Source organism: Bactrocera oleae, chromosome 5, assembly GCF_042242935.1.
Source record: "Bactrocera oleae isolate idBacOlea1 chromosome 5, idBacOlea1, whole genome shotgun sequence".
Lineage (NCBI taxonomy): Eukaryota > Metazoa > Arthropoda > Insecta > Diptera > Tephritidae > Bactrocera > Bactrocera oleae.
This window is the reverse complement of record NC_091539.1, coordinates 73,871,993-73,898,630: the sequence shown is the minus strand read 5'-3', so window position 1 is coordinate 73,898,630 and position 26,638 is coordinate 73,871,993. Positions and strand designations below refer to the sequence as shown.

General features: G+C 40.0%; 1 protein-coding gene across 4 annotated transcripts in view; it reads left to right on the top strand.

The window, feature by feature from the left end:
• Positions 1–26,638, top strand: part of Ten-a (tenascin accessory) — a 219,474-nt gene that overhangs the window by 152,997 nt on the left and 39,839 nt on the right. For 2 of the 4 annotated variants that reach the window (XM_036365139.2, XM_036365142.2), the window contains 7 exons: positions 2,865–4,103; positions 4,580–4,774; positions 6,141–6,350; positions 10,879–11,064; positions 14,495–14,641; positions 16,797–17,004; positions 21,030–21,056. In XM_036365139.2, coding sequence (XP_036221032.2) covers positions 2,865–4,103; positions 4,580–4,774; positions 6,141–6,350; positions 10,879–11,064; positions 14,495–14,641; positions 16,797–17,004; positions 21,030–21,056 — 2,212 coding nt within the window. The remainder of the gene's footprint in view (positions 1–2,864; positions 4,104–4,579; positions 4,775–6,140; positions 6,351–10,878; positions 11,065–14,494; positions 14,642–16,796; positions 17,005–21,029; positions 21,057–26,638) is intronic. The other 2 variants (XM_036365141.2, XM_036365143.2) reach the window with 1 other exon arrangement.

Sequence of the window (26,638 nt, the reverse complement as noted above, 5' to 3'; positions counted from 1 at the left end):
AGTGAGGACTGTTTAACCCGAAACGACACAACAGTGGCGTGCGGAAATACCTCTGACAAGGGATTCGACGACCCCTCGTGTCCTGGAATGTTTGTAGTTCAGTGCGATTCAGCAATACCGTTAACCCCATGAGATGTAACCACCATGATTTCATTTCTGCGCCTAAAGGTATAATACTTAATAAAATGCCATCAAAGCCTAGCTGGCATGTAGCATAAAGGCTGCAAGAGCTTGTACTGCGTTGTAGACAATTGTATTTGGTATAGCTTTTTCTGTCATGTGGGCAGACGCACATACATGTGTGGTTTTGCCGATATTGCTGTCATTGTTTCTGTGTGCCATTGTAATGGTTATATTGGTATTGCTATTGGGCTGTCAATTAAAATTGATTATATTTAGTGGTTTGCATTGGGTTTTGTTTACAGGCGTTGCTTATTTAATTTACCACACAATCAACAAAGACTACCCCATTGCGGTGCGGGAGGGCGATGCGCGGCAAACAAGGCGAAGGAGGAAGGGTGCAAACGGCTGCTTATGTGCGTAATGACACTCCTTTTTGTTGGTGTCATTACTTATTTATTTACTTTGTTCTCCCTACTTTTCCTTGCCTAAGGAGAGTATTGTGCGGTCGTCTGATGAGCCAGAATAAATTGACTTTGCCATTAGAATGGCGTCGCGGTGCTCGCGACATATTGGACGGATGGTTCGGTGTCTTCTAACTTCATTGCGGCCGAACGAAGCTTAGTTCCTCGCAATCGTAGAAGTAAATGCAATCCCTGGAGGATTCACTAATAGGTCTTATCGATAGCTGAGCCCATTAGTTCTGTACGTAAACATGCATATAGGCGTTGTGTGAGCGCTATTCGAGTTGCCTACAAAAGAATTACTGTTGGGCCGAAATAACCTGCAGGGCTTGGGGTGGGAAGACTTGATGAGACGAATCACACTTAGCTAATGCACATCATAGTCACTGTTGACTTGCCCCACATAAGCGAACTACTCTGTCACAACTGGCTTTGGTTAGTGAAAGTTAGGCTCACAATCATCGTCGATGGATTTCCCAAAAGCTGATGACGAGTATCAGATAAATAATGTCAGACCAATAGAAGTGGGAGACTTCAAGTAGTAATTGAGGCCGTTATTCTGACTGTGGCCATATGCCCACGCATGTGGATTAGTGTGGGTAGGTGTCTGTTGTGGCAATTCGCATGGATTTCGTTGATCGCTCTTTGAAAGTGAAAACTGTGCTCCGATTTTCAGCAGCTGAGTCGCCGGAATGTCATTAAATAGCCGTTTTTCAATCAACGAGTCTTAGTGGCCGTCGAACAGCCTGCTCAGCTCGTCTGATAAGCCAAAATGCAAGCCAATATGCCAGGGGAAAGGGGAGATGCTGAAATATAAGCCTAAAACAATGCTAAGGTATCTCAGGAATAATATTTGTATTCACTTTTGTTCGCAAATAAACAGATAAACACACTTGTATGTTGTCGCTGTTGTGGCGCAATGTCTTCCCAAGACCTCGAGCTGTCGAAATGAAATATTTATTCTTGCTAAACTAAAATAAGCAGAGAAACTGTGGCAGTGGCACACACACGCACACATCCGCGCACAGTTGATATCTTATTTAAATTTGTGTAACAGCCGAACACAAATCGGAGAAATAAAAACCAAATGGGGCACTCACAGTTTTGGCAACGCCAATAGGGGAAGAATGGTGCAGAATGTGCGATTAGTTCCCGCCGCTTAAAATTTAAAGCCTTCATAGGAATCTTTTTAGTACATAAATTACGAAATCACTTTCCATAAATCGTTTAATCGGAAAGTGAGCAGCTAGCGTTAAGGCTTGGTAAAAGAAAAAAGAAGCCGGCGCTTTCCAAGGTATGCAAAGCGAATTCGCATGAAGTAACAAACGTTCGAGGGAAGAAAAGGATATAATGGGAAACCGAAATCCCAAGATATTTGTTCCGTGAATTTTTTGAGTGGGTCGGAGAGAACAAATAAAAGAGCGGCTGCAAAACAGCAGAAGCTGCCTCAGCACGAAATTTGTGATTTACGAGTGCTGTCCGCCAGCACGTGGTGGTAATAAGATGCAAGTGTCCATATGCGCCTGCACAAAAGTCGCCAATGGTGAGCATGTCCATTTCATAATAAATTTTACACACAAATTTGTAGGCTCCTCTCATATTCTGCATGGGTGAAGTGGAAGACTGCAACTTTAGATCGGCCAAGCAATAATTTATGCTTAAGTAATCGATTTCCTTCAAAAGTCCGCGTAGCTTCGCTCCTCGCCGTCCTGTCTCCAACAATGCTGTTGGAATTTCGGCTTTTTCTATGTTCGGTCGAGCATTCTCATAAATTCGTTTGGAGCCAAAAACACTTCAGCACTTTGTGGCCATCTAACATGAATTGTGGCATGAAAAGCTTGCTCTACAGCGATGCCGTTATTCGTTTCTATTTTATTAGCAGAATTTCACTGTGTCCTTATGGCTGAAGGAAAGGCCCAAGCTCTGGCTATTTTGTGAATTACTTCATGCTCTAGCTAGAGACACCTTAAGTAATGTCTGTATGCATGGGTATTCGCGTTCATGTGAGGCAGCACTTTTGGCATTTATGAGGTTGTTAGGAGGCATATCAGATATTTGTGCTGCTGTGGCAAATTGTTCATAAAACTATGGCCCTAGAATTTCCAACTGCCGTCGTTTGCGAATCGGCAGAAAAATAAAAATTCCACAAAAGAGTTTAGAATACACTGATTTCCTGGCAATATTAAATTTTCTTTCTGGCTTGCCATCCCCTCTTGATAGAAACAACTAAAATTTAAAAAAAATAATTAATTTACATATTTTTGAACATTTTCATTGCAGCCGTCAGCTCGATGAAGCCCAACATGGACACTACCAATTGCATCCTAGTCCAAGATGTCAAGTCGCAACCACATGACCTACACGGTAACACGAAAGCGAGCGGAAACAACGTTAATGGTGGCCAGGTGCCGACGGCATTCCCCACAGAGGAATCGATACAAACGAGCACTTCGGACCACAGTGGTACTAGTACTGGCTACGGGGGCATGCAGAACTCCGCGCCGTCGCTCCAGCTGCAACAGCAACAACAATTGCTGCTGCAACAACCGAACGCTAACAATCATCAGCAGACCCTAGCCGGCGTCCCATTAGATGCTACCTCCCATCTTCAGGACCAATCGTACACAGCGCAACAGCAACAATCGGCTCAGCATCAACAGCAACTGCTAAAGTGGCCACAGGTTGTGGAGCTGAAAGATTTTAATGAATTCTACCACGCCAACATTCCGCCATACCAATTTTGGAACTTAGAGTTTCGCAACAAGCATCCAGCCTTCATTCGCTTTAATTTCACGCTACCGTGGGGCGCAAGCTTTGCGGTCTATTCGCGCCGCAATGTGGCACCGTCAGTGACGCAACACGATTTTGTCGAGTTCATCAAAGGCGGGCGCCTAGACAGTCATTTACGCCACAAACGAGCTGCTCAGTGGCGTAATGAAAGCGGGCAGAGTTTCAAAGATATCAATACCGACATAGAATTGATGAGTAATGGTGAAGGCGTTGAAGCGGGCGCTGAGGATATTGATGAAAAACTGCAACACGCTTCACATGAATCCGGTAGAGTAAACCGTCTGCCTGGATTTTATGTGGACTCAGATGATTCGTTGGATGAAATCGCCGAAAACGACGATTATTACGAAGGTGAATACGATGTAGAAACGCCACTGGACATCGCCAAGCATTATGCGCAGAGACAAATGGCGACGCAGCACCAACTCTATAAGCGTTCGGCTATGGGGATGGGTGGAGCTGGCGGTGTGGCCGATGGCATGGGTGGACTACCGGCGCTCGACTTGGATACAATGATGGTTAATGTATCTCTGCTGCAATATCTGGACACAGGCCTGTGGTTTATCTCCGTTTACAATGATGAACTTGTTGCCCACTCAGTGACTCTCGTGGTAGAGGAGGCGGAGGGAGTGAGCACAACATGCCCAAACGATTGCTCTGGACGCGGCAGCTGTTACCTTGGCAAATGTGACTGCATCGATGGCTACCAGGGTACAGACTGTTCGAAAAGTAAGTATACGTACCCACATTCAACAAATATTAACTTCAGGCTTCAAACATGACAATTTAAAGCTGCCGCAGATCACACAATCATCCTAACTAAACCAATTAGTTTTCTGATATTCGGTTGCAAAGATAACTTAAACGGAATTCATATGTTAATAAAAAATGGAATACGTCCATTTTTTCTATTTTTGAAACTCAAACAAAAAGTGATCGAAATTTGTTTACGATAAACCTTACTTGAAAAGTCTTATATTTCGGAATTCTCTTTTTTTTACTGAAAAAATATGAATTGGTTTGGTTTAACATCAAAAGAAAAGAAAAGAATTTGGCATATATTCTTATAAATTCTAGCTTTTCTAAATTCAAATGAAACGCTTTTAAGGGAAATTCAGAGTTTAAGGAAAAGAAATATCGCAGCTTCAATAGAATAAAACAAACCAGAACGACATGTTTTCTCATATTTCTCTCCTTTCAACCAGGTGTCTGCCCAGTGCTTTGCTCCGCTCACGGCCATTACGGTGGTGGCATATGTCACTGCGAGGAAGGATGGAAAGGCTCCGAGTGCGACATCCCCGTAGGCGAGTGTGAGGTGCCGAACTGCTCCAGCCACGGACGCTGTATAGAAGGCGAATGCCACTGCGAACGAGGATGGAAAGGACCATTTTGCGATCAACGTAAGTTAACCCAATGTAGAGCTGCCCTACAGCCACCAACATCCCACACATTCACACGCCCCTACATACCTCAGCTGCAGACACACTGAGTTACCTGGTGTGCTCGGTCTGCGTGAATGCATGTGACTGTTTGTGCATGTGGGTGGATGTTCTGCTAACCGGAGTTTACAAGTTCCTAAAAGCAAACACACAGACGAGTAAACAAGCAATCAGCAAACAAACGGATAGGCGGACAGACTGTCTGACGAACGAACCGAACCAGCAAGCAAAGCCAGCTCGTACATTTGGAGAGTGGCGACGGGCGACCAGCGCCTGACATGCCTGAGAGACTCCTCCTACCCCACTACTACAATTCAACCTTGTTCGACATGACATGCGCTTAAAGTGAATACACTGCAGATTTTCAGCAACAGGATGCAAGGAAAAATCAGCAGAATAAAAGTTGGTGTTCACAGTGACTTCGAAGAAAATTTAAGAACTTTTATTATGGCCATTTTGAAGTGGCAGATCAACAAACTGACAGTTGCAAGTTTGCATAAACATATGGAGCTGTGAACATAGACACAGTTATGCGAGTGCTAGTTAAAACCAAGCACACAAATTGCACTTCCTTTCAATTCTGATTGCCTCTGGCGCGCTGCTAGTCAGGATGGTTCGATTAAACTTTCGTGTGAACCAGTTATAAATATATTTCTCAATAATCTAATGCGTTCGAAACGCACTACGGTATGGTTTTTGATTGTCGCTCTTCAAAAATTTCACACATTTCGAACACAAGCTCCTTCACATCTTCCTGCACGCTGCCTATAGCAATAAATAATTTTCAAAAGCAATTATTGCATTGCCACACCTTCCACAAATTTATATGTGCCAAGGATAAATCTGCTGCATTTGCAAACGCATTTTCCGATTCGAATAAACGGCTCCAATAAAACGCAATACAAATTCCAAACGGAACTGCAGGCAATATGCAATGTGCAGCTGCGACTGCCCACAGAGATTTTTCCAATAAATAATCAATAAAACAGATAAGCAACGCATATGTTTGGGCGAGGCCACACATTCACTGAACGAACAAGAGAAGAGCCCGCGTAATCTCGGTCGCCTGTGCAATTGCAATGCCAATTACTGCAGCGCGAACTAACAAGCGAACGTTTGGACGTTAGAACACCACTGCAATCTCGTTTTAATAACCACTTTTCTACGTGTCTAACATGCTAATCGATTTTTCTTGTTTTCTCCCACTTCTTTTACATGTTTACCACGTCTCCTTGTTGCCCATACATCGCTAACTCTTTCGCCCATTACCTACTCTACGCATGTGTGCTTTCGTTGCTGTCGAATTCCCGACTTCGTTGGCATCCAGATGACTGCCTTGATCCCCTGTGCTCCGGCCATGGCACCTGCGTGGCCGGCCAGTGCTACTGCAAGGCCGGCTGGCAGGGCGAGGACTGCGGCACCATCGATCAGCAGGTGTACCAATGCCTGCCCGGCTGCTCCGAACACGGCACGTACGATCTGGAAACAGGCCAGTGTGTGTGCGAACGTCATTGGACCGGACCCGATTGCTCGCAAGGTAAGTGCACTATTTATTAATTCCAATTAGCCACAAGTGCGTGCGTATATTTACGCATCGAATATCGTGATTAAAAATGTCGTGTGTACTATGGAACAATCTGCTGGCTGTTCTGTATGTTGACCTAAATTGCTAACAATGTAATAGATCTAGTTGCTCGAATTTCGAACTTAGCTAGTCAAACATTTTATTAAATTATTTCTTGCCTAGTTGAATGCTTATACATAGAGATCATAATTCAAACATGAAATGTGCATATATTCATTAATAGCTACGTATTGCTACGTGAAGCATAAACGTGTGTCTATATGCAACCGAAATACCAACGAAGCACAGAGGAATGCAGCACAAAAGAGTTTCATTTCAATATCATCCTTGAACTCAATATCCAAAATTTAGAATATTTAAAGAGTGTGTATTGGAGAACTGTGCGTGAATGAAACTCGCTTTGTGCTCTTCAACGAGTAGCTCAAACAAATATTGGTAAATCGTTTGGGCGCTATTGTTTTATTGTGAGCTCAAAGAAAATGCAAAACTAATAATATATTTAAAAACAATCAGGCCAAAATAAACACAAATTCAACTGACTAACCAGTACAATAACTGCGTACATAGAGAGCTACGTTCGGAAACCCGTTCGGTTTTTTTAGGCTGAGTAGATTGTCTTGTTGCAAAATCCGGATGCGGACTTGTTCCTTTGTTGTCGCAATGTAGCTCACAGTATTCACTCCCATTTTGACATCATACACTCGAAAAGCCTCTTCGAGAAGTCTCTTTTTAAGCAAACCTGTGAGGTTGTAATCGTTTTAGAAGCTTGATTTCTTCTCTGCTGTCTTGCCTAAACATTAAAGATATATGCACATGTGTGTTCTTATTTTGATGTGGAGTGCTACTAGTCTCCTAGAAACTGTGTGAGAAGATGATTCACCAGGGCACACTGTAGGAATTGACAACTGTCACTCAACATCACTTGCATGCTAACAAACGCAGACATCAAATGAATAACAACAGAATTAATTGCTTAATGCGTTGCAACTTCCACCAACACACACAAATTGTCTACGTTGAACGTAGCGCCGAATGTGCACGGCAAAAGACGCCCTTGACACAGGGTGATTTGCTTCGCACAGTAGAATTGCTTTTGTACACCGGTGCGTATGAGTAATATCCTATATGGCACATATATATTGAATGAGCCGAGCAGCCCTTCTTTCTCCTAGCAATGCAGTGCAGTGCATTCATACTTGCATGCATATTTAATAATCAAAAGTTAAATTTATGGAATTCTGATTCAATTTACGCTCCAGCGATTTATCCGAAGTAAAGTAAATACCCAATCACTTTGGGTTGAACAGTAAGCTCTGGGCAATATCACGTCAGTTATATAGTAACATTAGCGACTACTTCGGCTTGTCCATCGGCGAATTTGACAACCTGCTCCAACATAAACTTCCTAATTGAATTGGTTTTGATTGCTAATGTTGAGCATGCAATAAATAAGTGATAAATAGCATGCAAACTTGCAATGTTTTTGCAATAATTTAGAATTGTAAATAAAATTGATTAGCAAATGAAATTTTAGGCTGGATCAAGTAGATATGCCCTGATTGGACTATTGAAGAAACACTCATAAATCGAAATTTCATACGCACGCATTTTATATTGCGCACACTTTTCCATTCAAAATTCGCCTGCCCTAAGTTCGCTGAGTGTGAAAGACTTTCTGGAACATTCGATGTTTGATGATTTTAATAGCGCTTCAAAGGTGACCACATTGCACGTCATTCGACTTCTTTCTAACGGGAGCATCAATCTGTTTCTTTTCACACTTGGAACTCTCATTAAAGCTCAATGGCACACATCAGCGAAGGCCTGAAGAGACCGCTATCGCATCGCTGCAATACAGAAAAATCAGTGCTAATCTAAAGTTTACAACATTCACTGCAAATGCGTTTTCGTACTGGTACTCAACTATGCTCTCCACTCTCCACCCAGAGCCAGCGGCAAGGCCAGCTATTGTGCTGAAGTCGTCTTACCTTTTTTAATATTTGTTCAATATCATCAGTTTCAATGGAATCCATGTGGCAAGAATGATTAAGTGGTCGCAAACGCATACACATGCAAAACTTATCCGAAGAGCTCGAACATATACAGCGATGTGGGCCGCAAGCAAACTGTGAGCTCCCGTTGTGCCTCAGCTGTCGCTGTGTATAATTCGAAAATTGTATCAGATGTTTGAAGGTAAATGTACAGGTGTTCATCGGAGAGTGGAAGCTACCGCAAAGGATGATATCCTTGACCTCATTTCTAAATTCAATACATTCACTAGCCTTTGCGTAGTCGGTTCCGTGTGGGAGTGTGGGCACTATACGAAAATGAGGTGTGCTTTTGTATCCGTTATAAATAACAAAACACCCCATTGAATTGAAGCGCTGAAGTCGTCGTTTGAATGGATGTATGGATGCACACAGTGCTTTAATATGATTGTCGGAGTTCTTTCTGAGAGTACAAGTATAACCCCACAGAATTAACGACAAATTACGACCAGTCTTGCAGGGATATTCGATTAAAATTAATTTCTCTGGCCTATACTTTGGCTTGAGCATGGGCTGTTGTTACAAGTACAGTTATTAATGTGTAATAAATTGTTGAGTATTTGGAACTTGAAGGCAATAAGTATGTTCATTTCATTTCTTAAGAAAAAAACTTAGAAAAAGCCGCCAAAGAAAGTCTTATAAATACTTCTACTCTTGTTATCTTTATCGCTTAAAGCCGGTCTACTGATACTCTCACCGTATGCCATAAAAAGGACGAAGTGTCATCATCAAAGCTTTCTTCTAGTATTGGGGGTGATCATTTATGTGCGGCAACTCTATTTACCTGCCTTCAGGAGTTTTGTCACCTCAATAACAAACCCTCTTACAGCACCAAGCGTCCCACCTGGCTAAGTAGTTGTAGCAGCCCATCTCTTTGGCTGTCAGCCAGACTGTCTAAATGGCTTCCTTATCATTTGTAGTCAGCAACTCATCGCAAAGTACTTGCAATATGCGCAGCGCAGACCCGTGATATCTACTGCCGTGGCGCGCTCGTCGGCTCCGGCGTCTACTCTCAGTCCCTGTCTCCACTCTGCTTCGAGTCAGGCTCACGTGCTGCATCAGCAACTCATCGGCATACGCAAAGTAAATATGTGGCAGCAATTGCTTAGGTTTAACGGGACGTATGCTGTGGCGTGAATAGAGGAAGCAGTGAGTGAGTAGGCGACATGACTGCGCTAAAATCCTGCGAGACATAGACTAGTGGATAAAATGAAAAGCGATGTGTGCAATTGGTTACCCAGCGTTTGCATAACCGAATGGATTTGCATAGCTGCAGCAACCGCAGCGGGTTAATGTCCTTCCGATATACAAGAGAGACGTAGGGGTACATACAGGCACTCTGGCGGCAAATGCATAGTTGGAATGATTACCATAAACATACATTTATTTTTACAAACATAAAATCCCGCGCATCAGAATTGCATCAGAATTCTTTCGAAGTAGCGAATAGTTGCCAGCGGCTAAATATAAGCAGAAACAAAAATGTTCCCGAAAGGATTAGTCTTAATAAACACTGTACTTACAGTACGAAAATCAGCAGCACCAAACTCCTCATATTCTCCGTTTCTTATTACGCACGACATATTGCGATTTTTGTGATTTTGCACTTGATATTGCCCGCTCCATTTAACATCGGGTAGACTGATAGGAAGATAGGAAGATTGGATAGACATATATGCACATTTACACAGTCACCAAAAGAATTTTGCAAAATCTCTGACTACCTTGTGCAAACCGTTGCGCCAGAAAAATGCTCGGTCCAAACATGTGTTTCGATCGATACCAAGTTGATGGTTTATTAAAGCCAGATTTAGCGCACACATAAACATTTTACATGAAAGTATAGATATACATCATCTAGAGGCACTCCACCGACATGGCGCATGCAGCGACAGGGTCTATCAATTTCACTTTATTCACAGTTCGGCTTCATTTTGCGAACTCCAACAGACTGCTTTCTTGCGCGCCATCATTTATCATTTAGAACAAAGCGCAGTTGCTCTTCAACCACTCTGCGTTTAGAGCTTAGGTGTGTGCGTGTGATGGGTGAGGTGTATCCGCTGATAGGACTACAAGCCAAAAAAAAGTAAAAATCGCAACAAAAACTCACAATTTTATTGAACGCCGCGGTCAAACGCTCACATCTGGCAGACTGCCGTCGAGTTTGGTTAGTAACTCAGATTCCACTTTGACTTCACGGAGAGTTTGGATGCGAGTGCATGTCCAATTTGAACCAATTTAACGAATAGAGAACGGAAATATTCATATAGAAAATGTTACTATTGTCCCATTCTTTTACGAGCCCCAAAGTAAAACATTTCTGAGTTGTCTTGCTTCAATGCATGAATTTAGTTTAATTATCTTTGTATTTCAACTTATTGGCCACTTTTACAAATACTATTAATGTCTATTTTCTATTCTTGTTTTTGCAGCTGTGTGCAGTTTGGACTGCGGTCCCAACGGCGTCTGTGAGTCGAGTAAATGCCGCTGTAACCCCGGCTGGACTGGCAACCTCTGCGATCAGTTACCTTGCGACGCCAGATGCTCGGAACATGGACAGTGCAAAAACGGCACTTGCGTGTGCTCGCAGGGCTGGAATGGGCGCCACTGTACACTCCGTAAGTATTGATTCCACTTTATAGTGATCCCTAGTTGAGTGAATGTCCATATTCATATGTATGGAGGTGTGTGGGTGTGCATTTATTGAACAATTGAGGAGCTACAAAGAGCTACGACTATAACTCGCCGCACAACTGCAGTTGGACTGCACTCGAGTCTTGGTGGCGGTGGCGAGTAATGGTTAATTATCGGCGGCAGCTGTCGTTGCGGTTTGCCATTTCCGCTGTTTAAATTGAAAGGAAGCAACGAGCAAAATACTATGTGGCATGGCACACAAACGCCGTGTGCTCGCTATGAAGCCAAGCATTAATTAACGCCAATTAAGCCAAATTTAGTACAATAAAACGCACCTTGCAACGCCCCACCCATAGGATAGCTACGCGTACAAGCACACGCGCCGGCGCCAACAAATGCCAAGGAAGAGGAAAACATTTCCGTTCTATTAATTCTGCGTTTGCAATTGCGGGTGTGAGTGTATTTGTGCTCGTTAATGTGTGAATGCATTGTGGTCGGACGAAATAATAAAAGGTTTGTAATCATAATCGATGGACCGTAGCTCAATGACCCTTACAAAGGATTTTACTGCCCATTTACTGGCCTTTATCACCAGAAACGGCAGGAGCAAACAAAAACTTCTGCCATCACATAATTGTTTTAAGATTCGCACTAAACTGCGAAGTTGCACAGGTAGCGCAGAAAGATGGACGTCTTGGATTCAGTTTTCGATTACTCACAAAAACTGCATTTTTTAATAATGAAAATTTTCACAGTCATTTTTTACACACATATTTCGATAATTGAGTGTGTAACAATAGCTTAAAACACATTCAGTCACTTAATTTTCTGCGGTTAATTTGAATTTTTCTGATCAACTTAATGTTCTTTTTCCTTAAATAATACCTATGCAGCAGAATCAACGCAATGAGAAATAATAGAGATAAACGACATAGTTCAGTTATTTCCAGAAACCAAAATTCCAAGCTCCGCTTATGGCGATTTAGTCTAACTCGCATTTATGTTTATTTCGAAAGAGTTTATATATATAGTATAAGCTAAGATGTTAATTTTGATTCCTGGTGCCTTCATTCGTATCGCATTACTTAGACAAATTTTAAGCCACAAGGCACATTCGAATCCCAAATAAGTCGGTTAGAAGATCTGTTTTTCGTACTCTTCAACTTTAAATCAAGTAAGGCTACTTTAGCATATGATTTTCAGTGTTTCCATATATATAATATAAGTATATAGTACGCAGATATGAAAATATGCCAGAAATATTTGTTTGTGAAACTGTGAAGAGTCAACAAAATGGTTAATTTATCCCGTAATTGTTAAATGATGCACATTTTGATGGATTAGTGTCGTGTGGTTGCGAACAGTGCTGAAAGCAGTCAATACTGCACGTTTTCACGTTGAAGCAATCACCCCTTTCCCCAGGTTTTGAACTTTTCTAGACGCGAAGATATAATCGATTATTTATTGCTCTCTTTGTGAGAGTTCCTCGCCAAGTTTTAGATTTTTGTAACGCCGTCGGCCACTACTCGGACAGATTGAGTGCACGTGGTGCATTGGGCGGTGGTTGGGACGCTTCTGCAGGGCGTATCCGACGGCGCAACCAGCGATACATCCAAAACAGAATGTCGTAGGCAACAAAGACGCCAATGTACAGGGCGCAGAGCATCAGAAAGGCAAAAACGCAGTACATCAACATATCGATGATGTGCACAGAAACAATCATATTTCTTATCAACAGCCGACGCGAACACCCGAAACCATAAGTGCACACATATACACCTATATGCATGCAAGTAGGCACTTGTGTGAGGAGCCGCGAAACCGCCGCGTTTGCAAAGCACTTAATAACTTCCCGAAAGCTCCCCTGCAACGAAGTTGAATTGTTTCACTCTTTCTATTGTATTTTTCTTTCACTTTGACTTTTCCCGAAAAAATGACAACCGGCTGAAAATCACTTCACAGCAAGCTCAGAAATTCATCTGGAAATAAGTAGGTAAAAACACGGGTTTTATTAATAAATGCTATGAGAAAAGACTCCCACGAATCTGAACACCACCTTTGATCCTTTTGTATGTCTGCCACACTCGGGAAGAGGTGATGTGCGGCAATATTTTGGCATTATTAAGGATGCTCTTCTTTGAGGCGCCACTGCCGGCTATTTACTACTTCCCCACATCGCTACCACTAAGGCTTCAGCAAATTTGGTCTGCAGCAGACTACAACTTTCATAATTCCGCTGATGGTGCAACTTCAAGATGGCGGACGGCAGCTTTTTTGTCACTATCTAATATCCTGTCGTGACTGGCAAAACGTTAAAGCAAAAAGCTGGCTCATTCCAAATTCCTTGTTGTTTTGACTGTTCTTATCTGCATCGTAAATGTCACTGCGAGCACAAAGTGAAACTCAGCAGAGACACGACAGCACCGCGCGGGTTCGAAAGCTGTTAGCGACAGTTGAGTGGTAAATATAATTTTTATGTGTGTTTGCATTTTGTGTGTGTAATATGTACACATTTATTGATCTTAAATTGATTTTGCATTCTTTAGCTCAAGGTTTCTTTACTTGAAAATATTTACTGCGAAAATTTGAAAGCATCTCCCACAATTTGATTAATTTTTTACCTCCCATCGGCACTTCCAGCTGTGACTCGTGTATTAGCTTTTGTGAAAGGGGTTTTAAACATTTACTACCAATATTGGACTAATTTTGCAAATACTTAGTGACTTTGTTAAAATGCATCTATTTCCCTTTTGAATATTCTGGAAGTATTTTTACCTTAAAGGATTTGCAGCACGTTATCGGGCTTGCTGTGTGTGATTTGGCACTGTAGCATCGCATCCTCTCCCATATTCCTTTTTGTAGGTTTTATATGACGTTCGAATATATAAAGCATCGCCTTTCTTTAGGTTGTACCTTTTTACACTTTTTTGTTTACTCCTTATTTTGTTTCACAAACTTGAATGGTTCGCTGCGGCATTTAATGGAATCGTACAGTATCTGTGTGTCTGCAAAGTTCAAATTCGATTTGAGTTCATAATACTTGTCGAGGGACTGAAATTTACGTCAGATATTTTTTTGCGCCAATCGAATAGAGAGGGAGAAAGGGGAACAACCAAATGGAGTGGACTGTAATTGACAGTTAAGTGAACTTATTTGCCGAAGAAGAAAACTTCTTGTTATTCAAATAAAATTGGCCTTTCACCGTGCATTTGAAGCGCGCTGGGCAGAAGGATTGGGCAGAAGGGGCCAATATGGGGGTATGTATGATACAGGGTGTGTGAGTGTCGGCTGATATTATATATTTTGTTGTAAATGAATAAAATGTTGTAAGAAACTAATGTTATGGCTTTGAACATTTCGAAGCATATTCGAAGTCAAACTTAAATGCGCTTTTTTGGTTGAACTTCTTTCCAGCTGGATGCGAGAACGGTTGCTCGAGGCACGGACAGTGCACGCTGGAAAACGGCGAATACCGCTGCGATTGCATTGAAGGATGGGCTGGCTCCGACTGTTCCATCGCGCTGGAAATGAATTGTAAGGACAACATAGACAATGACGGTGGTAAGTAAAGCACCTCTAGAAGTATTTAAATAAGCAAATGTAAATGAATAAGTTCACGTGAAGACCGCAAGACCACAAGGCACTTACATATGTAATAGAGAACTAAGCACAAGCCAATCCTGCCATTCAAAATATCTCAATTAAGCTACAACTTTGGTGTTGAAAAGCAGACGATACATATTCATTGATATATGCATATTAAGTAATGGAGTTCAGTTGGCTAACCGATGGTATGGGGGACGGTTCGCGTCACTCACAGGTAAAAGGCGAAATGCAGCCAATAATAAAGCAATAAAATATCAAAGGAAACCATGAAAAAATGTTAAAGGAAGCGATCGAACAATTGCAGCTCATCAGTTCTTGTAGCTGACTACTGTACATACATATGTACATATCTAAATACCCTCGCATAATTGAATTTGCCACTTGCTTGTACATCATTGGGTGACTTATACTGTACACCGTAAACTATCGAAAACAAAGCGATAAATGCTATGTGCATTACGCCGCAGGATAATGGAAATACCATAAAAAAGAACAGTTGCCTGGGTTGTGGTGCAATTGAAAAAGTCGCTTGACTTCACTTCGAAGTGTTGTCCAGCGGTGTATAACGGGTGCTAATAAGCAATTTTTTCCTTAGACAAACCATATCTAGAAGTTGTGTTTATAAGGCCAATTTGGCTACAGTGATGAATATCTAGCAGGCTTAGCATTCACACCTGCTTACTGAGAAGGATATGTTGTTCATATCAATTCCACATATTATCGGTTTGTGCGTTAATGCTGGAGATTACTTTCTAAAAGAACACTAACGCGAAACTCCTCATTGCTCCATTTATTCTAAAGCTGGATAAAACATCCTTGAAAGCCTCACTGATACATATATGTTTTTCCACCGGAAGTGCACTTCCGCTGCTTATCCAATTGAAGCAGAAGAAACAGCTCCTTCAACACTTGCCTCACAAGGAGGAAGGTGACAATTGAAGAAAAATGTTCATACACTCGCAATCAGAGGATAAATATGGGGAGTAAATCTGCATCAGCGCTCATATTTGTTTCCTCGGATTGTCAATGCAGTTTGATTATAAACAATTCGTTTAGATCAACAACAACAGCAGCAACCATGCATAAAGGTAAAAGAAATGATGAGAGCGCGAGAGCAATGTTGTAAGGGGAAGGAAGGAAGTGCGTCTGAAGTGTCATAGAACATTACGAGGCCCACCTTTGAAGGCGACCAAGTACTCAATGCGCCAAGACAGCGGGCGCGGCAGCAGAGCAGAAAAGGAGGAAATAAACGGATATTGAAATCAACTTAAAAGCGTACAGCTACTTAGCATTTACATTTTGTTGCTGTCGTCACTGTAGCCGACTGTCGCAGCGCGAATGAGTGGCTGGATGGTTCGATGGGCAGGTGAACGAGTAGGAGTAGGAGTTGAGAACAAGGCACAGGAATGGAAAATATATATGTATGTCAATATAAAATGAAAAGGATGAAGAAATGAAACGACAAAACGAAACAGCTCAAACGCCACTCAAGAATGTTTCAATATTTGTACCACTAGAAGTCTTGGAGTGCGCACTCTTCTAGGAAAATGAAATCGAGAAGAAAGCCCGAGACATTATCAGGCACCGTGAAGCACTCCAGCTGAAAGCAAGCCTGCCGACTGGCGTGTTTCCCCGGCACAAGATGTGCAGATCGAAGGTTGTTTGCTTAGGCGTGCGCCAAATGCAGATATGTATGCGCTGATGGCCACAATACTTGTACGACTATGGATGGACGTAAACACTCATTTGTTTATGATTTTAAGAGCCGTACACTCTGGCCTAGAAAGGGTTGAGTTGGCGTGTTAAAAATTGGTTCGCATGCCATAAAAGCAGAGCTGTTGGGTAAATAAGCAGTCGAGGGCTTATGCTAATTTGCAGTCTTGCCGGCGAGAGATGAAATATTGCTACGGCAGCCGACGCCTAAAAGTACGGCTCATTAGTCCCTATTAATGCGTTTTCAGTTACCCTCCTTTGTTCGCTACCGGTACAGCTGCGGCAGCCATTGTTGCGAGTGTCAATCAGGCTGATTGATCTGCATTTCCGCTTTGTTCGTTACTCTTGCCAGCATTTCGCTGCTCTTACTCATTGCTGTTGATTTATCTCGTTGCAGATGGTATGACTGATTGTTCGGACAGCGAGTGTTGTTCGCATCCCGCCTGTGCGGAGCACATCATGTGCCTCTCTTCCAACGACCCTGTGGAGGTGCTGCTGCGCAAGCAACCACCCTCTGTCACCGCGTCCTTCTATCAACGAGTCAAGTTTTTGATTGAGGAGAACTCGGTGCAGTCCTACGCACACATGGACGAATATAGCGAAAAGTGAGTACTACAGTTTACGCATACATACACACTATCCCAATATCCAAATATCTAGTCTCTAGAGCTTTTACTCGCTTGAGAACGTCTTAGGCAGGGCCTCATTCAAAATAAATAATAAGCCTAAATTTTCTCATTATAAATAACATTGCAACATGTGTATGTTAAAACCCATTATACAAGTATTATAGAGACTTGCAATCAGAGGTCTAGAAATATTATAGCGATTAACTCGCGGACATTATGCATATGCGTATTAAATAAGGACCTAGGTGCAAGGAAGAGAAAAAGCTCAAATCAAATTCGAAAGAATGAAAATTATATATTTCTATTTGAATTACATGTTATGTATCAGTATTGATTTTACTTGTTTTGATTATCAGTCAAGTAAGTTAGTTTTGATTCTGTGAAGTGGCCTTAAGATTATGCTTTGAAAAATGATTAAAAAGGCTGTTTTGCAAATATTTTCAGTTTTAGTTGAAACACATTTAATTAAAAAAATATTCAAAACCCCAGATCACATCCTCCAAATCCTCCACCAACTCCCCTCAATGAGTCTATCATTTTATGCGTTGGAAATATGAAAAAATGGAAAGATATTTTTCGTCCAAAATGGTTTTCGTTATTATCCAGTGAAAGCGAGTGTGTTCTCGATTGTTTCTGTTTCTTTCATAAGAGTGTTCTTTTCGTCTTTTGCTTTTCACTAATGTGATATTTTCAATGGTTTCGTTTGAACTGTTTTGGTTGCTTGTTCTTTAATTTCAATATTAATATCGAAAAGCTACATGTTTCAAAAATTAAAACAATCAATGTAATAACAGTAAATGTAAGCTTTTATTTGAGCTTTTTCTTTTCTTGCCTATTGTAGGGTTACCGATTTCAAACACGAATAGTTTTTTCGAACTTCATTTTGTGTAGCCTTTATTTCTTATCTTATTCTGTTATTATCTATTATCTTTTATGTTTTTAATTCATAAAAGGAAAAATGAAAAGAAATCCAAAGCGAAATAATGATAGCACTTCATTGAGTATGTGTGTTGTCTAGTGTTTTACCTCCTTGTGTTCGTCTTACCCTGTAAAACGTCTCGAAAACATAACCTCATAACGAAAAAAATACAAATAAAAATGTAAAAAAATAGAATAACTGCTCGGGCAACATGGGTCTTATAGTGTCTTATGAGTCAAAACAACAAAATGTATCACTGTTCTGAGCTATAAGTAGCTATCCGCGAATATATGTAAGTACAGTTCTTTCAGCATGACCAGTGCAGGATATCCGCTGGTGATATACTTTCTATGATCAAAAGAACGTGGGCTCGCGTTGGATTATGAGAAAACTCAAGCTTTATTTTAGAGATTTCAGAGAATTGCTAACGGAGATTCAGCAATGGAGAGAGTTGACAGTCAACAATCTTAATTATGACTTTGGTAACTGTAAGGCCAATGGAGAACATACTCGTAGCTTAACTACGACTAATAAAATACTTTAATAGCATGTAAGAAAGCATAATATTTGATTTGGTTGAAATTGTATTGATAAGAAAAAATTAAAAAATTTGTTCGAACTTTATTGTACTTTATAAATATTATTTAAAATGTTCATTCTTTACTTTTTCGGTTTCAACATTTTTTGTTAGGTCTGCTATGTGTAAAGTTATATGTACTAAGCAGATATACCAAAATCGGACTATGATAGTTATTTTGTGATAGATTCTATCTGAAAGGAACGGACCTAAGGACCTTAATGGGTCATATTATCAACGCATTGTTTTCACCATTAATCCAAATTAAATTTCCAATCGAATCTAAATTCTATAATTTTAAATTTGTTTATAACTCAACTCCGCGTAGTCGAAGTTTTAATGTTTGTTGTTACCGACAACAACTCAAGCTGTCAAACAATTTTAGGTTGAGTTGTGACTGCTTACTTTCTTGTGATATTACCCTGTACAACCCTATGCGGTTGTCCACAATGTCAATAAGTTACGACCGATTACTTGCACTTGTTGTAGAGGGTTCTTCCATTTGATTTCGAATAATTATTAACAAAAATTGGATCATTTAGATCGTTTTATCGAACGATCGAAAAATCCATTAAATTCTCTGAACAAAATTAAAACACAAGGGGGAAAGAAACAAAGGTTATAACAATATTCGTAGACTGTCGGAGGAGTGTTCCTTCTTCTGGTGCTTGTAATTTTCAGGTGATTCGTGCTATCAGGGAGCCCTTGTCGAATGCGCAGTAAAACGAAGTTGTAAATTAATCAGAAACTAATGCACATTTTCGTGTTTTTCGTATTGCGTAAAATTGTTAGCTGTTTAATTATTTGCATGACTTCAAGTGGAACTAGTTGTAATTTGAGGAGTATAAGTGAGTTCGGTTGTTTCAATCTCAACTCACTTGTATTGTATGACTGAAAGACTTCTAGTGATCCTTGTTATACTATATGCACGCAATGGACTACAGGTTTTTCACGTGTTTAAACGGTAAGCCTACATTCTTTTTTACTTCCCATTTTCATTCATCCTGCGCACGTATTTCGAGAAAACTGAACTTTCTGATAAAAGTTCTCTTACCGAAGTGTCTTCTTGCCTTTTCTACGAATATCTGTTTCTGAAAACAGAAGAAGAAGTAATATTGCATAACTACGGAGAATGAACTGCATACAAATATTACTCGAATTCTCGAAAGAAGTAATTTAATTTTGATTTGCTTTTCTCTTCCGTTCTAATTACTAATTAATTACTTATTTTGATTACTTTTCTCTTTACAACCAGTCACAAATCTAGATTTCCATGCTAATTCTTTATTTATACTCTTATGATTTCTAAGCATCTCAAGAGGTCCGAAAATATTGTATTAAAGGGCAGCAGAAATTTGGCCTGATTTTGTAAAAGTGTACTTTTTTGTTGTTGTTTCTTTCTTTAGTTTTGACTTCATTTTCATATAACCTAAATATAAATGTGGTATATTCAAACATATTTCCTACCTGTAAGCTATTGAAGTACGAAAATCCGATCGTAAATCACTCTCATGGTGTGTGTTTGCGAGAGAAAACCAGCAAACAGCATTTGAAATCCTGTAAAGCTAGCACTCCACGACTAAAAATTAATGCAAATCTCCATATCGAACTGTCAGATGGAAATCGAAAAAGTAGACACACAATATGAAAATGCAAACATTTGTCCATTTGAAGATTTATAGCGGCTTTGAAGTGCAATTAAGGCATTTTAGATCAGCATACATTTGCTTTGATTTCTTTTTTGATTTTGATTTCACGTTTTATGCTCCTGTTTGTTTACAGTTATTATATCGTTTCTGTTTGTATTCGTTCTTCAAATGTGCGTGTCCAAGTGATAAGTTCTTCTGTTTGGTTCTGTGTTTCAGTTTTTATTATACAACTATTAACATATTACTAACCAGTCAATTAGGTATTGAGAGCCCTGCTGGCGGAGAAGTCGGCCAGGCGTCGCGGCCGGAGCAAAGAAATCGGGTGCCAATGCGACAGTCTGTCAGTGTCCTTGTGTGTATTTGTCAAATGTAAAATTTCAGTTGAACGTTTCGTTTAAAGTATTTGAGTGTTTTGAAGTTTATGTTTTTGTTTTTGTTTCGATATTTGTTGGATTGCCCGGAAACTCATTGAGTTTTCAACAGTTTGCTGTATGGGCGAAGTTACCTTCGTCTCTAGACTGTGTAGGGAACTGAAGAAAAATAATATTACAAAAACAATAAAAAAGATGATAACTAAAAAAGTAAAAAATTAATATAACAAATATCTATATTTTGTCTCTTTGTCTCTTTTTTTGTTTTCGATTTGTGTCCTGTCTTTTATTGTGTACATGTCTGTGTACCCTTTGTCGCTTTATGGCTGCTCGGCACAAAACGCAAATTCATGAAATTAAAATATCTAAACCATTCGATAAATAAAATACAATCAAATATCGACAAATAAAATAAAAATAAAAAAATCGCTGCCAAAAAATCAAAACACACTTCAATCGTGAATTATGAAAATTCCACCGTACAGTCTCTTCTGGAACTCATTCACACCTTGGTAAGTTGACAAACACAAATGCGCTCCTAGGGAAGTAGGCACAATTAATAAAACTCACACAGATATTTCAAAAACCGACAACAACACTTTTTATTTTCATCCATTGAGTTAAATTCCTTCGAAGACTACAGCAAAAATAAAACCTAAGCTTCCTCAGCATTTAATATTCGATGTTCGCTCATACACAGCCAAAGCTGAAGTCGCTCGTATGCGGTACCAATTCGTTCGAGCTTTTTCGAAATTTAAACTCAATGTTCACATTTTATTTTGCCGGAAGCAGAGCAAACTCATTACATCAAAAAAAAAAAAAAAACCAAGTCACGGACAAACAAAACAGAATGAAAATACAAAAACAATAATTGTAAATATGTCTTTGTTTTAGTTTTATCCCTATGTATGTGTGTAATTCGCGGCCGAATGCATTTTTAGACATAAATTGTGCAAATAAATACGATACTCGTATTTAACGATTACTACTATAACTTATTATTATTATATCTCTTATGAATATCGATTACAGTTGTTTGTTGTATGTGTACGTGTCTATGTGTATTCCGTTAATTCGATTCCGTTCAGTTTTTTGAATTGTTTTGTAATATCATCGAGCTTCACTAACATCGACTAATCACATTTTCCAATTAATCAGTCACTCAGTCAATCGGTCGCCATATGATTTTGATTTTGATCCTTAGTCTTTTCGTTTTGCTGTTTCCTCTATTTACAAACGTACATGAATAGTATATTTGTTTTATTTGTTGTCTCCAATTCATTTACTCATTTTGCCTGATATATACTTAATTATTTTCAAATCAACAAGACAACAACAAAAAAGTTCACGATAATTATTTTGCTCATTTCTTGACTGAATCCGTACTGTTTTTGTTATAATTTACATAATACTTAGCGAAACCCGCTCGCCCCGTCCTTTATTGCATTAAACGTAGAGAATTGTGACATTTTTCAAGGAACTCGACTCATAAACGTTTTTCCGTTTTCAGTAGATTCACTTCAACATCTTTCTTTTACATATATTTACACATGATTTTTGTGCTTTTTATCGCATTGAAGAGTGAAATCACCAAGAAATTGTGCCATTTCGTTTTGTTTCAAACTCTTGAGTGTCAAATTAGTACACTTTTTAGTGAGCGCTCAACAGAATATTTACATGGAATATTAAAGGAAACTAAAGAAACTAAAAAGTGAGAAACAACAACGCAACAGAGAGTTTCTAACTGCCTTACAACAGAGTATAAAGAAATGTGAAAACAAACTATCCACAGCCCTTATATGTGCTCCCAGCCCAAATCAGAAACGAACATCCTTACATGTTTAAATAAAATACATAAGCCATAAAACAAAAATAAAATAGAAAGAAACATTTTTTGAAACAATAATGTGTTGAGAAGATGAAACTGATAATCAAACTATAAAAATGCCAAACCTTCCAACTTTCCCAATTGTCTGCGTCTTGAAATCATTTGTTTATCACCACTACCCCCACATGTACACAGACACGCCATGCAACCCTGACCACATCCACTTTCCCCACATACAAGAGTAGCCGCTTCCAGTACTACACATTTACAAAGTGAAAAAACAAAAGCAAGAAAAAAACAAAAACGAAAATCGAACACTGCATAGTTTTAAAGGATTTTGCGTTCTCTTTAATTTCAATTTTCGAAATATTATTTTCAAGTATTTTTACAATTTTAGAAAAATCTAAATAAAAAGTTGACCTAAAAATAGGGCTTGCGATAAGTTTCATGTTGCATATCAGATTAGGCAGAGAGGAATTTTGTAGTTATAAGAAAATAGCGAATGAGTATAAGCGCCAGAAGCATATCTAAACAAAATTGTAGTTTGTATATATTTTCGTTTTATTAGGGAAGCTAATAATAGTGAAATAATTGGTAAAATTATTACATTATACCACATTTAATATAATAAACATTTATTGTTTAGGTAATAATTTGATACAGCAAATATATACATATGAATATAACTGTATATTAAAATATTTATACGAGTATGAATTCGAATATTTAGAGTTTTGTGGCTTAAAGAAAGCCACAAGGCAACACTGCTCAACAACAATCATAAGTTACTAAAATAATAAAATAACTGCTATCAGACCCTTATTATCTTCCTATCCGATATCCGATATTGCCCAGAGGCATGAAATATGAACCGTAAGCAGCCGCAACTACACTCGTTTCCATTAGCAATCGTAAATTCCATTACGCGGCTCCCTGCTAAATAACTGGTAATCCGTTTCTCCGCAAAAACAAATATATCTTTGCGAATGCAAATTCGCCAGCTACATAATGCATGGACATAATAAATTGCTAGCACTTTTCAGCTTAGCAGCGGAAACGAGCGTTTGAAAGCCATTTGGTACAATGAGAAAGTTTATATATTTTTATGCAGTGCAAAGCGCCAAATCATCACTATAAAAGTGCATAATTCCGGCACTTGCAGCTGCACCCTACACCTCAGCACTGCGTCGCCTGGAAGGCCCACCACGGCGTATACGTAACAAATGTCACGCCAAACTGCCACACTTATATAGCTGCTTAGTAAAGTGTAGATTAGGCGCCGGAGGCAGACACCCCCACACTTACATCGCAGTGACACAAACACGCAAATAAACAAAACGTTCCAACAAAAACAACGGAATGAGGCAGCTGACGCTTTAGCTGGCGCAGAATGCGCTGATGTCGGTGAATGCGTGTGTCTGCGTGCCACGGCAGGCTTCCAGTTCTATATTTGCTTGCAGCCGTACAAAACATAATATGTAAATGTTAACAGCAACTACAAAAAACTTGCTACGCCAACAACAAAAGATCCGCGTGCTAATGAAAATGGAAATGAAAGTGTAAATAGAAACAGAAATAGAAACAGAAACCGAAAAGTAATAAAAATGGCGGAGGAATGCTCGCGTGCATGGACATAAAATTTAAATAATTGCAAAGCAGATTAAAAGCGAATCAAGTAGCCTTTGGTGGAGTGAGGGAGGGCGCGACTGATCTACTCGGTCATGTGTACATATGTTTGCCGCGCACACTCATACCACCAAACTGGCCAGTACATCGGCTAGTGCGTCGGTACATAAAAGCATTTCCGTCACCTTCTCTGCCGCAGAGGTTGTCCAAATACACACACTAATGCGAATTATATTTCGCTATCGCTTTGCTCGTTGCCATCAACCTCAAGCTGGCGCGCACTTCTACAGTCACATATTCAATGCGCGCACACGCACCAACAACATTAGCGGTGTGTGTGGTGGCTTAATGCAGCGCTGCAGCTATGAGTGCAAATAAAATATTGCAATTTATTCGTTATCGTGCACAACTGACACAATAAAATGCTATTTTCCCACCTTCTCGCTCTGCTCTTCACTCCTCCTATCGCGCTCTATTCGCCGCTGCAGTATGCCGGGTAGTCATGCGATGCCATAGCGCTGCCATATCGATTGTAGTAAGGTTGAATGAACATGCAGCACATGAGGAAACAGACAAATAACGGCAAAAAGTTCAATTGCATAGACGCAAACCGTTATTATTATTACTGTTTTTGCCGCCATTATGATAACAGACGAGTCCGAATTGTATTATTGCATGCACGCAAATACACCGCTAAAACAGTTGAGTTGAGGCACAAAATATTGCTAATTTCCGCACTCATATTAAACGGTCCTCTAATATAAATTGATGCCAGCAGAAACACCATTACTAAATATCTTTTTTTCTTTTTCCGATTCCAACGCGGTGGCGTGAATGAATTCCTGTTCAAACGACGGATTATTTCCTGCCTCGTGAAGAAAACATTACAACCTAATTCTGGAAAAACCTGTTATTTGAATGCGGTTCGTTGATGACTGAAAGAGCATTATTTTGAACATTATTTTACACAGCCGAATATTTAGACTAAAGTTTCCGGAATAAAATTTTCAATCTTGCAGCAGACGAAGTGACGGCAAAATGCACTTCCGCATACAAATTTTGGTTCATAACAAAACGATGCTTATGCCACCTATAGTACATATAAGTTGTATGTTATATATATTATATATTTCGGTACCGATTTCGCAGCGTGTATTTCGTTGTTGTTGATTCTCGTTGCTTTTATGCCCGTCTGGTGTTTTTCGAATACACGATTTATTTGTGGGGACTCGCCAATAGACACACAACTGCGCCGCATCGTTGCCACTGTAAATTATCGAAACACAATAAAAATGAATGACTTTTAAAGCAGTAGCACACCGAAGTGTGGCAAGTGTGTGCAGCACTGGCTCAGCAGTTTGCATTCAGAGTTTTAGCGGCAGCTTTATCACATAATTTTCAGCTTACATTATTGCGCCACCCATAATCCATTTCAAAGATGATAATCTCTGTCGATTTACGGCGCATTCCAAATTACAAACTCGCCATCCCAGCTGCGCTTGTGTGCGACATGGCGTATGAGTGACACATTTTTAGCTGCCGAAACTCAGCAAGCGAACACTCTTATATGCCGCTAATTGTGGATATGCAGAGGTGTTTTTTATTGTAAATCGTTATAAGCCACCTTCTCACTGACTGATCCTTATTCATGCCCATTTTCCTTGGTGACTGGTCCGTTGTAACGAGATGGCTAAATAGCCCTGGTGTATGCAGATTTATTAGCAGCCAATCACTAAATCGAAATCAAATGATGACGTGCTTTCAGTCGCCACTCACTTACCACAAAGCAATTGAAAAGCAGGTAAAAGCCTTTGGAGAAAGCCCGCGGCGACGGCAAATAACTATAAATAAACATAAAGACCAAAATGAAATCAAACAATAACAACAGTAAATACCATGCACACTTTCAAGGAAAAAGCGAACTTGGAAAATAGTGTAAGCAACAAGAATACCAAAAGCAGCAGTGAACGAGCCAAAAGTGTTTTCTAGTTACTTTGAGTTCCTTTCAGTCAGAATGAAACTTATTTGTGTCGCAAACTGAACTGTTTCCTGCTGTTCCATCACGCGCCCAACCACCGCCAGCGCTGAAACGGCGGACGCAGTGGCTGATTACCTGCCATTTGCTTGCGGTAGCAGCACGCGAGCGCCCTCTTTGCTTCTCGGCTAAACCTAATTCTGTTTGCATTCATTATTTTGCTTTCGCACAGATTTTCTCCGCGCTCGGCCTCTCCTTCCGACGGAAGCGTGTGCGGCTGCCGCTGCCGCTGGCTAAACCCCGCCCACCCCATTACTTCGACTTATTGTCACTCAAGTGTTCTATCGCAACAACAAGAATTACTTAAACAATAGCTAAAAGTAGGAAAGTAGCGAGTAACAAAAGCCGAAGAAGTGGCTTTATAAGACGGCGCAGAACGGCGGTGCATAATAGAAATGAACAATGTGGAAATTGTAAATTGCGGAAAATAGAAAAAACAAAACAATAAGATGGAAAACTATAACAAAGCAAAGTCGGCACTTGTCCCTCTTGCCGCTGCGCCAGCGAGGTAGCGAACTCAACTCAACGCAACTCGACTGAACTCCACTTCGCTGCCGAATAGTGGCGGGAAAATCTTACTTCCTGTTTTTCATCAATTCTATTAT